Source organism: Lutra lutra, chromosome 1 (assembly GCF_902655055.1).
Source record: "Lutra lutra chromosome 1, mLutLut1.2, whole genome shotgun sequence".
Taxonomy (NCBI): Eukaryota; Metazoa; Chordata; class Mammalia; order Carnivora; family Mustelidae; genus Lutra; species Lutra lutra.
This window is the reverse complement of record NC_062278.1, coordinates 218,332,974-218,349,047: the sequence shown is the minus strand read 5'-3', so window position 1 is coordinate 218,349,047 and position 16,074 is coordinate 218,332,974. Positions and strand designations below refer to the sequence as shown.

The following is a 16,074-nucleotide window of genomic DNA, read 5'->3' as shown; positions in this document are numbered from 1 at the left end:
GCTTTCCGAGTGTTGATTTGTGAGCGCGTCAGTGAGTCTGAGTCACAGGCAGTCCCCGCCACCGAATGGAAGGGGCCATGCCCCCCGCCCCACCCCCCCACCCCCCCTCCCGCCGCAGGTGGTTCCCATCAGTCCAAAGGGGCCTTTCACCAGCCGGGACAGAGCCCAGTGATTCTACAGCTTCTCAAGGAGGGTCTCAAGCCACCCGGTCTGGCCCCGGCTTTCCGGCCCACCGCACCCCCAGGCCCTCGGCTCGGTCCAGCCACCCAGGCCTCCCAGGCCCCGCGGAAGTTCCTCAATTTCCCGCCATCTTCCCATCTCGGGGGGGCCTTTGCGGGAGCTGCTTCCTCTGCCAGGTGTACCCTCCCCTCCCCTTTCCACCCAGTTAACTCCAGCTCACCCTGCAGCCAGGGTCCCCTCCGTGCAGAAGCCCCCTCGGAAGCCTTCGACCAGGAGAAGGTCCTCCCGCCGCTCGCTCACTCGCCGGTGCCTGGAGGCTTCGCCGCGGTCTGCAGGCACCACGCCCGGGAGCAAACGTGTGGGGGAGATTCCGGGACAGACGCGCTCCTCCCCACACGTGGCCACTAGGGGGCGCCGCGCCTCGCCAGCCTCCAGGCGCGATGCCGCGTCCCGCCGGGGCGCAGGGATACGGGGTCCTGCGGCCTCCCTGCCAGGCTCCCGGGGTGGGCCTCGGCCTCCTCCCCGCTGTGTGGCGCGGAAGGTGACAACCTGTCCGAAATGCCACTTCCTAAACGTCCAGGGGAGACCAGGACGTGGCCTGCTGCTCTCCCGAGATCAGGACACGGACCAACCCTTGATGAATCCTATGTGAGCCGGACACTGCGGCGAGGGCCCGCACCCCATTTTATAAGAACGTGGGGTCCCGGAAGTGCAGAGCTGGGGGGCATTAAATCCCGAGCTGACACCCCATGTCTGGGAGGTAACAGCTTCCCCTGCTTCCTGGGAACTTCCACTCGTGATGTGTCCCCCCCCCCCACCTGCCTCCCATGACAGACCCACGTGGCTCCCCACTGGCTTTTCTAGGGAAAAGACCGGCAGATGGCAGAGGCAGCTCTGGAAGAGGGGGTTTGCTTAGGGACGCCTGAGGAGACGCACATCTGAAGTGGTTTTGAAGAGACCTGAGCAACCCAAATGCTTCCCCGCAGCCGCCTGACCTGGGTGCTGTCTGCAGCAGCCCCTGTCCAGGCAGTTGGAGAAAGGGCCTTTCCGGGGCCTGGCAGCTGCTGCCATCAGTCCTCGACCTCTCCCTTCAGGCAGGCTCAGAGCCCCAAACAGCCAGCGCCCTCTCCCCGCCCCTGGCCCAGCTTCCCCCCTTGTAGCAGTGGCCCCTCCCGCTAAAGGAAGTGGGACGGGGGCTGTTCTAAGAGGAACTAGGGCTGGGAGTCTGGTGCAGGAGCAGGACCAGGGCCATGCCCGAGCCGCCCCCCGGAGCACTCTGAGCCTCTACCCCGCCACGACCCATCCAGTCCCTCCCCAGGGGCCTGACAGGACCCCCCCCCCACCATGGTAAGTCCTTCAAGGGCGGGCCCTGCAGTGTAAGAGTGGGGGTGGGGCGCCAGCCCAAGGTTGGGGTGCCCTGGACACCACCAACCAGAAGGTGGGGCCTTGGGGAGGGTCCCAGAGGACCCATGGGGGCCCCTCACTACAGCTTCAGGTACCCCCAGCACCCTTCAGCAGGGACCAAGCTCACATCTGGCAGCGCCAGGATGCGGGAATGATGATGGGGGACCAAGGATGGAGCAGGGACTGAAGGACAGAGAATGACTGTGCAGGATCACACGGTATCTGCGGGGACAAGGACAGACCCCTTTCTCAGGGTTTCAGGAACCAGTTTCCAGCCCAGCTGGGTCCCTCATCCTCCCGTGTGGCCTTGGGCAAGTCACTTCCCCTCTCTGGGCCTCGGTTCCCACATATGTCATATTTGGAAGTCAGCTGAGATGTAGAAGGTGTTCGGAGAAACTCTCAGAACTTCAGAGAGCCTGTGGGTTCTGCCGCTCTGAGTCCACAGCTGGGAGCAGAGGCTGGGTCGAATGGGCCATGGGGGGCAGCGATCGTGTCGTGACATCATGCCTGTGTAGGGGTGGTCTGGTCGTAGCAATCACAGCAAGAGGGGACGGTGAGACCCAGCACGGCCACTGGTACCCTCCCGAGCAAGTATGGCAAGGGATACTCTGTGGCCAAAGGTGTCACCCCCCCGGGCGAGGCTGAGATCTGATGATGATTACGGTGAAAGGGGTCAGGAGACTGTCACTGTCATGGGTCTAGACCCAGAAGCATCATGACACCCACATTAAGAGAGAGCCCAGGCGGGCTCAAAAATTTGCACTCACCTCTCCATGCATCTGCAAGCCACTTCAGCTTTCATTTTTCGTCAGTCTGTCAAGGACAGCATGTGGCTGGGACAGTCACAGAGCCAGTGGTGACAATCGCAATGCTCCCGGCAGTTGCAGCAGGCAGCTGGCCAAGGTGGAGGAGGCAGGGGCTAGACCAAGAGGCAGGGATCGGGTTAGTCTGAAAGAGAACCTCTCCTGACTTCGGAAAGCCCAGGACACCCTGGGCATCGCTGGCCAAGGACCTCGCTGGGTAACTCACAAAGCAGACCATCCGCTAGAGCTCAGGGCTTGGGATGGGAATTCTTCAAAGGAGCCAAGCCAGAGGTGCTCAGGAGCTCAGATGGGTAGACTTGGATCAAAAGAACACAGGAAATGATTTGTTACTTGAAAAAAAAAAAGCAGCCCCTCCCAAGGAAGCCATGTGAACTGCTTAGTCAATGTTTTGCTCAGCTGATGGGCTGTAGGAGGGGATACTCCCCCAAGAGGACCACGGAGGGGGCAAAAAAGAGCAGACCCCATCCACGAGGCTAATCCTTGCTTCCTGGAGGGATGACGACGAGTGCCAGGAAGAGCGTGGGAAGATTCAATGGAACAATGTTCCTAAAGTGCTTTACAGAGCCCCGCTACAGTCACCATCACTGTGGGTGATGCTCATTCATTGCTGGAGTTATCGATGGCGCTGGGCAGAGGTGACTCATTCTCGGTCACCACTGAACGATGGTTCTTGGGCTGTTGGTGCTGCTGGCGGTGACCGTGTTTCTTGTGGGTGTGCTGGTGGTGGTGATGGCTGCTTTCGGTGCCAGCTAGTGTGGAATGTTTGCGGTGGGTAGTGGGTCATTGTCAGGGTGGATCCGCAGAACGATGGCGGTTGGTGGGGGCGGGGAGTGAGGTTAAGGGTGACCGTTTGTAAACGACAGACCAAAAAAGCAGGGAGACCTTTGATGTGGCTGCTTGGTCCGCAGCCAGCAGCCGTGGGGATGGACAGAGAAGGCTGTTGGCCAAGAGAGAGAGTTGGGGCGAACTCTAGAAGGACAGGGGTCCCCACCTGTCCTCTCCAGTCAGGCCAAAACTGAGAGCTCTTCCCCCAAGAGAGGGGGGACCTCAAGAGCCTTTGGAGGCAAGGATGCTGTTTGCACAGTACAGGGATGCAGGGTGCGGCCCCGGAACCCCACTGAGATGGGGGAGGACAGGACCAAGGCTGCATGGACACACCGGGTTGGGGGCTGGGGGACAGGAGCTGGGGGCCAGCCCCAGCAGCAGCTGCCAGGGCCGCTTCACATCTACTCCCTGCTTGTGACCACAGCTCGCGGGACCCCAACGAGGAAGGAAGTGGCTGTTTCGTTGTTCTCTCCAGTCTGGGGCTCTTCTCATCAGCACCCAGGAGCAGGGAGGCCAGAGCAGCTAGGGCAAATTGCAAAAGCTCCCGCTTCCAGCCCCTCCCCTGGCCTTGCATGCTGAGTCCGTGGGACCAGCCAGTTTAAGGCTACTGCTGCTGGGTGTGGTGAGGATGGCTCCCGTTTCCACTTCCCAAGCCTGACCTTGTTGGACCTGCACGGCTAGCTGCCCCGTGAGGCCTATAGCCCTCAGTGTCCCCATTTTCCCGATGAGGAAATAGCCATCACTGTTTCCAGATGAGGAAATAACTTCCCTTCCAGGGAGGGTCAGTGAGCTGCTGTCAAGCCCCAAAGTGGCGGAGGATGTCAACTCAGTGACTCCTAAGGTGGCGCTTTCATCAGCCACCTTGACCTGCAACCGCCCGATCCTCCCTACAAGATGAGGGGCCATGGGGGCTTGGGGGTGCTGACCCCCACATGCCCCAGGCTGCCCATCCCTCCAGCCTCATTTGGATCTGGAATCTCTACCCCCAAAGAAACAGGAAGCTCCCCTCCCCCTGCCTTCTGCCTTAGACTGGGGGCGGGTGGTCTCTCTAAAGAGCCAAAGTTAGAAGCTACCTCCCACCTCCCACTCTAGCCCTGACTCTCTTTCACAAGAACCCCATCAGGTTGAGTCATACTTGGCTTGTGGTCAACTGTGACCACAACATCTTCATTGCACCCCCGCCCCTAAGAAAGGGACTCAGAAATTCAGCCTCAACTTGATCTAGGAGACTTGGGAGTCACAGGGAGATGGGTACTTGTGATACAGGACAGGAGACGGCAGTCTCATCCCCATGGTACCTCATTCAGTCCTTCACTCCCTCAACAACCATCCATCCGCCAGCTCCTATATCTTCTGTCACCGATCACCTCCACTAAATGCTCTTGGGGCCACCAGCTGCCATTTCCTGAGGCTTCCAGTTCACCTCCTCTCCACACAGGCTCCCTGATTCCTCTCAGAGAACGAGTGGAGGAGGTTTATTATGGAATCCATTTTACAGATGGGAAAAAAGAGGCTTAGAGAAGTGAGGCGGCCTCCCCAAGATCACAGAGTCAATCAACTGTCAAGCCGAGCCTCACACCCAGCTGGTCCCATGCCAAAATTCTTGACTGTCCTTCCATACTCTGTACTCCCTTGAGCAACACCCTCTCTCTCTCTACCACAAACAACGCATGGTTTTTGTCCTCACAAGGGGCTAGGACTGGATCTGGAGGTTCCAGGTCCCCCGCTGGCAGGACACAGAGAGACAGAATGGTGGGGGCAGCAAGGGGCAGAGGGCCACTCAGCTGGCTGGGGGAAGAAGAAAGGGACAAGAAGAGGAACCAAGTCCTTGGGGCCAAGAGAACCAGCCAGACGCAGCCAGCTTTGGGACCTCTGACCTCAGAGAAAGGAAGTGGCCTTGAGCTTTGGCCCAGCTTGACGGGCCCAGGAGCGTAGAGACTGGACTGACCCACAGGGGAAACTCTAGACAGACCAATCTTGTCTCTGCCCGACCTTCGTCTGATCTGAAGCACCAACCCCAGCCCCCTCTGACCTGGACAGGGCTAAGGGCGACAGTCTCTACCATCCTCTCCCAGGTCCTCCCTTCCTGCTGTGCGACCTTGGAGAGGACAAAGAACCTCTCTGTGCTGTAGTGTTCTCTTCCACAAAGTGGACCTAGTCACAGTACTGATCTCAGCATGATAAATGAGATCAGTTGCAGAACGGAGACCGCAGTGTGGCACACAGTCCCTGCCAGTGGGCTGTTACCTATTGTTATGACGGGTGTTGGTTACCATAGTTACCACGGGAAGCCCCACGCCTCAGAGGTCTTCAGAGAGAGGATCCACTTCCTGTCCCCCCCCCATCGTCAGCCCCCACTTCCCCACCCGCTGTTGACTCAGAGAAAGAGCAGACCCCGCCTGCAGCCCCTGAATGACACCAGTCCATGAAGGGTATCACTCTTCTCACCAACACGCTCTGGTCTCCCCATCTTAAGAACAGGAAACCTGCTCCCTGAACCCTCCTCTCCCCACAGCATCTTTCCCTCTTCCCCTTGTCAGCTAGACCGTCTGAAAGCCATCCTCCCTCCCTGTCTACACCTCCTGACCTCCCAAACTGACTTCTGGATGAGGTCGCCAGGGCTCTCTCCGGGGGTCCCTCTGAGCCTCCGGGGAGCTGGACACCTTCAGTAGCTCAGGGATCCAGTCGATGGTTCCCTGCTTCTCCCAATTGGCCCCTGTGATCTCCGGGTCTCATGGCTTCTGGCTGCCTCCAACCTCCCAGCTGATGCCCTGCTCAGCCTCTATCTTGGACATCCTCTCCAACCCCTGCCCCGTGCTGCTCCCACAGCTTTGCCCTCCCCAGTGCCCTTCCCACTGCACCCTGGGGTTCTTGGTGCATCCCACCCAGCACCCCCTTCTTGTAACAGACCCCTTGGCAGGCCCCCTGGAACCCCCAAACTGAAATTCACAGACGGTGAAACACACCAACTCCCATTGTTTCAAAAATAATGCGATCTCCTGTAATGCGGAGGAGAAAGTCACTTGGAAGAAAATAGGCACATAAAGATGAAAGTGCTCAGGCCAGTGGCCCACGAACGCCCACCGGAGTGCCCAGATGCTCACGCCGGGACACGGGAGCATCTCAGGGGGCTGATGCCAAGTGACAGAGGCATCAGCCATGCTACTACCATGAGCAGTGTGAGCTTCCAAAATGCCGAACGAGTCTCAGTACAATCTTAGTAACACTAAAAACTCTCTTGGGTAGTCTGGAACATGGAGTAGGTGTCAGCCGTGCAAAACACACTGTTTTTCTGTATAGACCTAAAATAGAATTTGATCTTAGGTTCCAGCGATTATAAACAGTTTTGTCACTTACATAAGCAGCTGGTGGGGTGGAGTGGGGGTTGCAGTCAGGGTGATAATTTATGGACCAATCTGGCACCTGAAGCCCGCTTGAAATGCCAGCCAGTCCCCATCCCCAGACAACCGAAAACGCTGCCACAATTCTTAGAGTGTCCCCAGGAGCCCCGCTGAGAATTTCCCAAGCTGCTGACAGTCAAGCCTGAGTTCCTTTGCTCAACATTCAAGGTCCTTAGGGACCTGGCCCAGGTTGACCTCCCCTCCATTCATTCACGGGCCATCCCACTTTCCCACTTGGTCATTCAAATGTGCAGCTGGGCCCTGCCTGACCCCCTGCTCTCGGGACCTCGCACACCAAAGACGCAGCGAACGAACAGGGTGCCCAGCACATGGACAGGGCTGCGGTGCAGGGCCCCGGGGGCTGCAGGGGTCCAGAGGAAACCTCCATCTGGCCCGGGGAGGGGAGGACTTCCTACAGGAAGTGTCACCTGAGCCAACTGCGAAGGCTGGACTGGCAGGGACCAGGCAGGCAGGGTGTTCCGAGCTGAGACCTGAGCACCGGCAAAGCACGGGGGTGCCTGGGGCAGGGACTGAGAGAGTGTCTCCCTGGGGGCCGAAGTTAGCAGCACACGGGAAAAATCTTTGGTGGAATGGATGGGTGGAAACGTGACAGGAAGCCACAGACAGCTTCTCATCCCCAGAGCGACGAGACCAGATTTGCCACATGAAAAAACTGCCTGTGACAGCTCAGGCTGGAAGCACTTTGAGGGGGGCTGAGCCCTACCCCCCACCACACGCTCCTCCTCCTCGTCTGCTCTCGGCTCCTGCTTCTGTACCTCCATACTGCCTGGCGCGCCTCTTCTCCCAGCTCTCGACCGAAGCCCTTCTTGGCTTTCAAGTCCCAGCCCAAACACCCCGTGGGTCCCAGCCACTTGCGGGTGTGGACGGAAGAGCCTGGCCTTGGCTGTCAGACACAAATCCCACACCCTCAGAGACAACCGAGCTGGGTCCGTAGTCAAGTGTCAAGCCCTTCTGGGGCCTCCGCTTCTGTCCCTAGATGTCTCTGAGCTGCTGTAAGGACTGCTGGTGATACGACCTTCACCCCTGGTCCCCCGGCTCTGAGCATGTTGTAGGCACTCAGTGAATGCTAATTCTATCCAGGGCCGCTCCACCCGGGGCCCATCCTCACAACTCCCTGGGCTGGAGAGGGGCGCAGGACCCTCACTCCATTTTGAAGTTTGCGCCCCAGAGCAGTTTACTCCTTCCCATTAACCCCGGAAAGGGAGGCTGCTTCTCCCATTGTACAGATGAGACCACTGAGGCTCAGAGCTGTGTTGGATCACGCCACCTAGATTGGAAGCCAGAGCTATGCCCCACCAAAAACTGGCCTCATTTAATGTCTGCAGGCATTCCTCAATGAACCCCGCTCTGGAATTGCCCAGGGACCCCAGGAAAGACTGGCCTCGCCTCCTGCCTCTGTCCCACGCTGCCCCTCCTGCCCCATGCCTGCCTGCGTCCTCTCTGCCCAGTTCACCATCCCTGGAATCTGCGTGGCAGACGCTGGTCAGCTCTCAGGACTTGCCTCTGATTCCCAGCATCCTTTGCTCTGGGTGTGTCCCCCGAAGCTGGGTTTCTTTCTTTGCCCCTGTTCCTCATCCATCCATCAGGTCATCCCTTCTAGAGCTGAGAAAGGACTCAGTCCCAGTCCCTGCCCTCCAAGAGCTCCAGGTCTGAGAATGACGGGCTTCCCGGAGGAGGCACATTGTATGTAGGCACGAGCATGCCTGCCAGGCAGACTCGGGGCCTCAGATTCCTCCATGGCAGGAGTACACTGAACTGAGAGCACTTGAGGCAGCCAGTCTGTTTAAGTGTCCGAGGCACTGGATGAGCTGAAAAGTAAGGCTGAAAAGAGAAAACATTCCAGGCAGGCTTCCTGGAGGAGGAGTCTTTTGGGGGAGGAGCCTGTGTCTGAGTCTTCTCCCAGGGGCCTAAGGAAAGTCTAACCCAATTTAAAAGAAAAAAAAAAAAAAAAAAAAAAAAACCGAGGGAGAAATGAGAAGGGAAAGTGGCGGGGGCAGAGGAGCGGAGTAACAGCACAGAGGACAGAGGTCACAGCCAGGACAGGCTAGGATGCATGACCATGAGGGAGGAAGAGAGGAGGAGGAAGGAGGCCACCAAGAGGTGGAAAGGTGGGTGGCAGGTCAAATGCCATAGAGAAATCAGGGACGCAGCAAGAGCCTGGGCAGGGAGAGGGGGCTGGAGAAGTGGGGGGCACAGAGCCCAAAGGAGAAGTGAGAAGAAGGGTGAGTCCACCCCCAAACTAGCCTCCCCCTGACCCCCTTCTCCCCTCCCACAGCCACCAGAGCCCCAGGCACACTCTGTCCCCCTGGGCCTAGCATCACGGTCTCCTGCATGACAGTGGGACACTAGGTGGAGGGTTGGGAGGACAGAGCCCCCTCCTCTGGGGCAGGGAGCCCAGACTCCAGCGCGCCTACCTCTCCTGGTGCCCCCATATCAGAGAAGGAGGCTGGCAGGTGGCTGAGGGGAGGCAGAATCAGAAGGCAGGGAGGTGAGCCAGGCTGGGGGTGCTGAGGCATCAGCCCAGCCCCACCCCCCCAAAGTGGCTTACTCCCACCTGGCCACCCCCACCCCAGGGCAGCAAGGAGCGCTTCCACTGGCAGAGCCACAACGTGAAGCAGAGTGGCGTGGATGACATGGTGTTGCTGCCCCAGATCACTGAGGATGCCATCGTGGGCAACCTGCGCAAACGCTTCATGGACGACTACATCTTTGTACCCCGGGCCGTGGGCAGAGTGATGGAGACAGGGACGGGAGTATGACCGACCAGTAGAGGGAGGGACAGCACGTGGATGAACGCAGGGAAGGGCGGGGGAGGGACTGCAGCGCGGAAGGGAGAGACAGAGGACTGAACAAATGAGCAGAGGGAGGGATGGGCAGTGAGAACACCAGCTGGGAGGAGGGGATAGATGGAGGGACAGCAGGGCTCTGCTCTGGGGTGGCTGGGGTCCTCCCTGCTCCCTCTGTCCTGGGTAGCTCAGCCACAGTACATACCATCTCTCCTTTCTGGACCCAGCCCTGTGTTTTCCCCAGCACATCTGAGCATCTCCATCTCTTGCTCTGAGCAATGGGGCCCTGGAGGTCCCGGGGGATTAGGATTTAGGAGACAGGGGCCCATGAGGAACAAAGCCAGCCAGAACACCGCACAGCCCTTAACGGCACCCCAGACCTACATTGGCTCCGTGCTCATCTCCGTAAACCCCTTCAAGCAGATGCCTTACTTCACTGACCGCGAGATCGACCTCTACCAAGGCGCAGTAAGACCGGGGCCAGGTGGGAGGCATGGCCCCAGGACCCCCAGCCTCCAGCCCTGTGCTAAGAGCTGACCTTCCCCACCAGGCTCAGTACGAGAATCCTCCACACATCTACGCCCTCACGGACAACATGTATCGCAACATGCTCATTGACTGTGAGAACCAGTGTGTTATCATCAGGTATGGAGAGGGCCCCACACCCCCCTGCCCAGGCCCCGCAACAGCCTCACCAGCCTAGGGAGCTTTGCTCAGAGTTTCTGACCCAAACAGTGCCTTACTGTCCCTCTCTGCCCCTGGCCCTGCTTTACTTTCCTTGTTAACCCCTGACCCATGATATATTTATTCATCCATTCTATTATCGTCCATCTGTCCATTCCAAATGTCCAGTCGGAGATGGCAGGGATCTTTGTCTGTCTTGCTCACTATTGTTTCCCTAGAACCTGGTATGGTAGTGAATGAAGAAAAGAAGGAAGGAAGGATGAATGAATGAATGAATGAATGATCAGGCACTAGAAAGGGTGCTGACCCTCCCCCCAACCCTCCCTCCCTGCTGGCTGCTGATCATTCTTTCCTTCATTCACCCCCAGTGGAGAGAGTGGAGCTGGGAAGACCGTGGCAGCCAAATACATCATGGGCTACATCTCCAAGGTGTCTGGCGGGGGCGAGAAGGTCCAGGTGAGGGGAGAACAGAAGGATGGGGTGGGTCCCCCCAGCAGCATAGTAATTAACCCCCACAACCACCTACCTCGCCCTGACCTCTTCCCACCTCCACCTGCCTCTGCCCCCCCAGCATGTGAAGGATATCATCCTGCAATCAAACCCACTGCTGGAGGCCTTCGGCAATGCCAAGACTGTGCGCAACAACAATTCCAGCCGCTTTGTGAGTCTGCAGCCCCCCACACACACACAAACACACAAACACACAAACACACAAACACCTGTGTTCCCAATAGCATAGGAACTCCCTGCTCCTTCGTGGGAGACTCACTTCCTGCTCATGGGAGACTCACTTCCTGCTTATGGTCCTTCTGAAAAAGATTCCCCCATCAGTTGATCTGTAGAAGCCTTGACTTATCTGTGTAACATTCTTAAATATTTTCCTGGCTGGAACCATGCTACATCCGTTCCTGTTCACAGTTCAGTACCCAATTTATTCTCTCATTCATTTTCTTCAACAAATTGTTCTTGGGCTCCTTCTTTGTGTCAGGTGTTAGTGCTGAGCCTAATGGAAGACAGAATAGGTCACCAGATCTGGATTTACAGTCTGATTCTGTCACTATTTAGATTTGTAGCTTGGACCAAAAAAAAAAGTTTCAGCAGCTTGAACCTCCTGAGGCTCCTGTTTTCTTATCCATAAAATAGGGATGATGTTAATACCCATCTCGCAGACCTCAGTAATTCCAGTATGGTACCTACATATGAAATGATTTAATAAATTCCATACACCAATAAGATGTTTTATTCCCCTAAATATTATTAATTATATTTTTATTTCTAACATATTGATCATGTAATTATATTTTAAGTATTTTCCTCAAAATGTTATTCTTAAAAATGTAATGGGGCACCTGGAAGGCTCAGTCAGTTGGGCAACCGACTCTTGATTTCAGATTCATGAGTCTGGGCCCTTTCTTGGGCTCCATACTGGATGTGGAGCCTACTTTAAAAAAAATAATTAAAACACAAAAAAATTGGGAGAATGGCATAGTGAACACCTGCTGCCCATCTCTGAGAGTCTATCATTAAAATTTTGCCCTACTTGCTTTATCATATCTCCATCTGTTCATTTTTTTTTTTTAGTAAGCTCCACACCCACTGTGGGGCTTGAACTCACAACCCTGAGATTTAAGAGTCACATGTTCCACCAACTGAGCCAGCAGGCACCCCTACCCATCTTTTTTCTGATGCACTAGAGAGTAAATTGCAGACACCTTACTTTCCACCTCACCATCACCTTGGCATGTGGATCCTTAATTAAAATCCAATATAAATTTTCATTGCTCTTTCATTTCTTTTAAAGTAAAATTTGCATATAGCAAAACACGTAAATCTCAAGTGAACAATTCACTGAGTTTGGGAAAATGCATCTGTGCTACCAAAGCCCTATCAATACACAGAACATCACCCTCTCTCCAGAAAGTTCCCTCCCTTTTAAGTCAATCTCTAATCCCACCTCACCCCAGAAGCAAGCACTCCTCTGGATCTTTTCTTTTTTTTTTCCACCATCGATTAGTTTCAGCTGTTCTAGAACTTTATATAAATGGATTCACACAGTAGTTTTCAAACTACTGATATACACACAAAAACGTGGATGAACCTCCAAAACATAATGTTTCATACTATTTTATTATACCAGAGACTGAGTGTAGGTCTTGTATTACAGGTGTCTGTGTAGTGGGATGATGTAATGTGTATTGTCATTGCATTACAGTGGCAAAAAGGAACAAGTAAGGGGGCTTCTCTGCCCTCCCACCTCTAGCCAGAGTAGAACCCAGATATTGTCAGAGACCAAAGAAGGGACTTGTGGGGCTCTCGCTCTGGGCTTAGGAACAACCTGTGAGAGACATCCAGGATCACTAAAACCAGCAGCAGCCTGCAGAGACACGGAGGTCTCTGTGTTGTGGTCAAAGGACCAGGAAAGTGGTCAATAAAGAAGAGTTGGGGTCATGTGGGCAAGACAGGGAAAGAGGCCCGGCTCCTAAGACCCATCCTCAATCCCCCCACCACTGCACCCCCGGGGACCCTGGGCGCCTCACCCGGCTCTCTCGGCTTCAGGGCAAGTACTTTGAGATCCAGTTCAGTCGTGGCGGGGAGCCGGACGGGGGCAAGATCTCCAACTTCCTGCTGGAGAAATCCCGTGTGGTCATGCAGAACGAAAACGAGAGGAACTTCCATATCTACTATCAGGTGCAAGGAAAGGGGCCGTGAGGCTGGGGCTGAGGGAGAGCCAAGGGGAGACGGTGGGAGGGTCAGGGTCCAGGAGGCTAAGACAGTGAGGACTGGGGGATCACAAGGGCGACCCCAGTCCAACGCCAGATGCATGAGCATTGCTCGGCCTGCAGCTGCTGGAAGGAGCCTCCCAGGAGCAGCGACAAAACCTGGGGCTCATGACCCCCGACTACTATTACTACCTCCAATCGGACACCTACAAGGTGGATGGCACCGATGACCGGAGCGACTTCAATGAGACTTTGGTGAGCCGTGATCCCTACTCTAGAAAGCCAAGGCCCAGAGAGGGGCGGGAACTTGCCTCGGGTCACACAGCAAGTGGATGAAATAGGCAAGACAGGGCTCCAGGTGTCCTGACTCCCTGCGTCCGTGCTGCAGTCCCAGAACCTAACTCAGGAGGGCAGGATGGAGGTGGCGATCCGTGGTACAGGTTCTGCCCCTGTTGTGCCTGCAGAATGCCATGCAGGTCATCGGGATCCCGCCCAACGTCCAGCAGCTGGTCCTGCAGCTGGTGGCGGGAATCTTGCACTTGGGAAACATCAGCTTCTGTGAAGATGGGAATTACGCCCGGGTAGAGAGTGTGGACCGTGAGTGTGGGTGCTGGGGACGGCGGGGTGGACGGGTGTGTCCAAACTGCTTCCTCCTAGTGGGGCCCCAGGAGGGTAAGCACCCATGAGGACAGTATCTCCGTCACTGGGCACAAAGGGGAGGGATGGAAGCACCACAGGGGGCCCCAGAGCCTAACCGGCCGCCCTCTTTCTCCCCAACCCTGGCAGTGCTGGCCTTTCCCGCCTACCTGCTGGGCATCGACAGCAGGCGGCTGCAGGAGAAGCTCACCAGCCGTAAGATGGACAGCCGCTGGGGTGGACGCAGCGAGTCCATTGACGTGACCCTCAATGTGGAGCAGGCAGCCTACACCCGCGACGCCCTGGCCAAGGGGCTCTATGCCCGTCTCTTTGACTTTCTTGTGGAGGTGAGAGGGGCCGGGGCCAGGGCCAGAGAGTGGGAGAGGCCCTGCCCCAGAGTGCCCTGGGCTTGGACCAGCCAGGTGGGGAAGGCAGGCATGGGACATGTCAAGGTCAAGCATGATGGCAATATTGTAGAAGCCAACATTACAGAACACTTGGCCTTCACCAACTACTGTTCTAAATGTTTCTACATGCGTCAGTTTAAAGCTTTATAAAGCCCTACAGAGTAGTCGCCATCATTACCCCCATTTAAAGATGGGAATATAGAGGTGCAGAATGGTTAAGAGGCCAAGCGAGCTCCTGAGGTAGGAACCCAGATGTTCTAACACCTGGGATTCTCATACGGGTGACTGGGGGCAGGGGGGCAGAGAGCTGGAGAAAGCAGGAAGAAGCTGGCATCAGAGGACACAGCCTGGGAATATGGTTAAGAGCACACACAGAGTGGGACAAGCTGGCGCTCACCCACCGTCCCTGTCCACACTGCAGGCTATCAACCGTGCTATGCAGAAGCCCCAGGAGGAGTACAGTATCGGTGTGCTCGACATCTATGGCTTTGAGATCTTCCAGGTACGGCCTCTGCTCCCCACCCTGCAACAGGTGCCTCCCTGAGCCTCCTGGGGTGGCCCCGTGACCCCAGGAGCCTCCAACATCAGCCCACTGATGGCGGCACCCTTGGCCTCCCTTGACAGAAAAACGGCTTTGAGCAGTTCTGCATCAACTTTGTCAACGAGAAGCTGCAGCAAATCTTTATCGAACTCACCCTGAAAGCTGAGCAGGTGGGCAGGGGGAGCCAGGAGCCCAGGGACACTGGAGGTGGGGGCAGGACCAGGAAGTCTGCTGAGTCCCCAGGGAAACCCCCACCCAGGCTCCCATCCTCACCTCTCTCTGCTGACCTGTCCAGGCCCCATCAGGAAATTTCCTATGGAAGCAGTTCCCTGCTGCTAAAGCTTTGACAAGGGCTGGGGCACAGCCTCCTTGGTCATTCCACCAATGATTTTTTATTGAGCACCTGCTGTTTGCCAGGCACTGTTCACAGTGCTGGGGAGACTGCCATGCAAGAGAGGAATGAAAATTCCTGCTGTTTTCATCCAACCCATTCCGCAAAAACAGAGCCTGAGGCAAGGATTCAGTACAAATATCAGGAGAAGAGTGAGGAAGTGGGAGACACATTAAAAAAAAAAAAAAAATAGGGAGGTGAGCGCCTGGGTGGCTCAGACGGTTAAGCATCCAACTCCTGATCTCAGCTCGGGTCAGGATCTCAGCATCCTAGGATCGAGCTCCACATCGGGCATTTGCTTGGGATTCTCTCTGTCTCTCCCTCCGCCTTTCCCTCTGCAGTAGGCAGAGGGGGAAGCAGGCTCCCCACTGAGCAAGGAGCCCAATGCCAGGACTCATCCAGAACCCTGGGACCATGACCTGAGCCAAAGGCAGATGCTTAACCAACTGAGCTATCCAGGCATCCCAATAAATGAATCTTTAAAAGTAAAAAAAAAAAAAAAAAAAAAAAAAAATATATATATATATATATATATATATATATTTTTTTTTTTTTTTTTTTTTTTTTTTACGGCCAGAATAGGGTGTATTGATGAGCAGGCTATGCTGCAGGCAATTGGGGCCAATTTCCGCTGAGCCCCGGGGGACACTCTAGCAGGGAACTCAGGGTTAGGCCACCCCAGAAGCAACGGAGCCAGGATATTTATGCACTGGCTCCTTCCTGTCTGTGGTCAAGGGCAGGACGGGCGGCTGTTCCAGTCTGCCCCACTGATGATGAGGGCGATGAGATGGGGAGATATAGGGAGACACCCATCACACCTCCCTCACCCACCCTTGTGAAGCATGCATTCTAGAAACCCTTGCGTCCTTGCCCAGACCCCCACCCCCACCCCGGCCGCTTTGCCGCCCCCAGGAGGAGTATGTCCAAGAGGGCATCCGCTGGACCCCCATCCAGTACTTCAACAACAAAGTGGTCTGCGACCTCATTGAAAACAAGCTGGTGAGGACCTGCCCGGCTCCGCGCGCGTTCTGCTGGGTCTGGAGCTGGGCCTGGGAGAGGAGGGGGTGGGTTAGCGCCCCTACCCCATCCCGCTCCGCGCCGGGAGCACACAGAAACACCCGGTCGGCCACCTCCTCCACCCTCTCGGCCCACCGCTTGTGTTGTCCGCTCAGCGAACCTTCCCCAGCTCGGCCTGCTCAAGGACAGAGGTGTCAGTCCTGGGAGGTCCCCCACCAGGTCGTCCCCGTCTGGGGA

At 56.2% G+C, this 16,074-nt stretch overlaps 1 protein-coding gene across 2 annotated transcripts in view; it reads left to right on the top strand.

The window, feature by feature from the left end:
- The first annotated feature begins 1,376 nt into the window (after window positions 1–1,376).
- Window positions 1,377–16,074, top strand: part of MYO1F (myosin IF) — a 32,808-nt gene continuing 18,110 nt past the window's right edge. The window contains exons 1-13 of one of the 2 annotated variants that reach the window (XM_047705212.1): window positions 1,377–1,527; window positions 9,229–9,366; window positions 9,820–9,909; window positions 9,992–10,086; window positions 10,494–10,581; window positions 10,697–10,786; window positions 12,682–12,813; window positions 12,969–13,100; window positions 13,310–13,442; window positions 13,632–13,828; window positions 14,310–14,390; window positions 14,513–14,599; window positions 15,733–15,819. In XM_047705212.1, the coding sequence (XP_047561168.1) occupies window positions 1,525–1,527; window positions 9,229–9,366; window positions 9,820–9,909; window positions 9,992–10,086; window positions 10,494–10,581; window positions 10,697–10,786; window positions 12,682–12,813; window positions 12,969–13,100; window positions 13,310–13,442; window positions 13,632–13,828; window positions 14,310–14,390; window positions 14,513–14,599; window positions 15,733–15,819 (1,353 nt within the window). In that variant the 5' untranslated portion in view covers window positions 1,377–1,524. The remainder of the gene's footprint in view (window positions 1,528–9,228; window positions 9,367–9,819; window positions 9,910–9,991; window positions 10,087–10,493; window positions 10,582–10,696; window positions 10,787–12,681; window positions 12,814–12,968; window positions 13,101–13,309; window positions 13,443–13,631; window positions 13,829–14,309; window positions 14,391–14,512; window positions 14,600–15,732; window positions 15,820–16,074) is intronic. The other variant, XM_047705221.1, reaches the window with a different exon arrangement.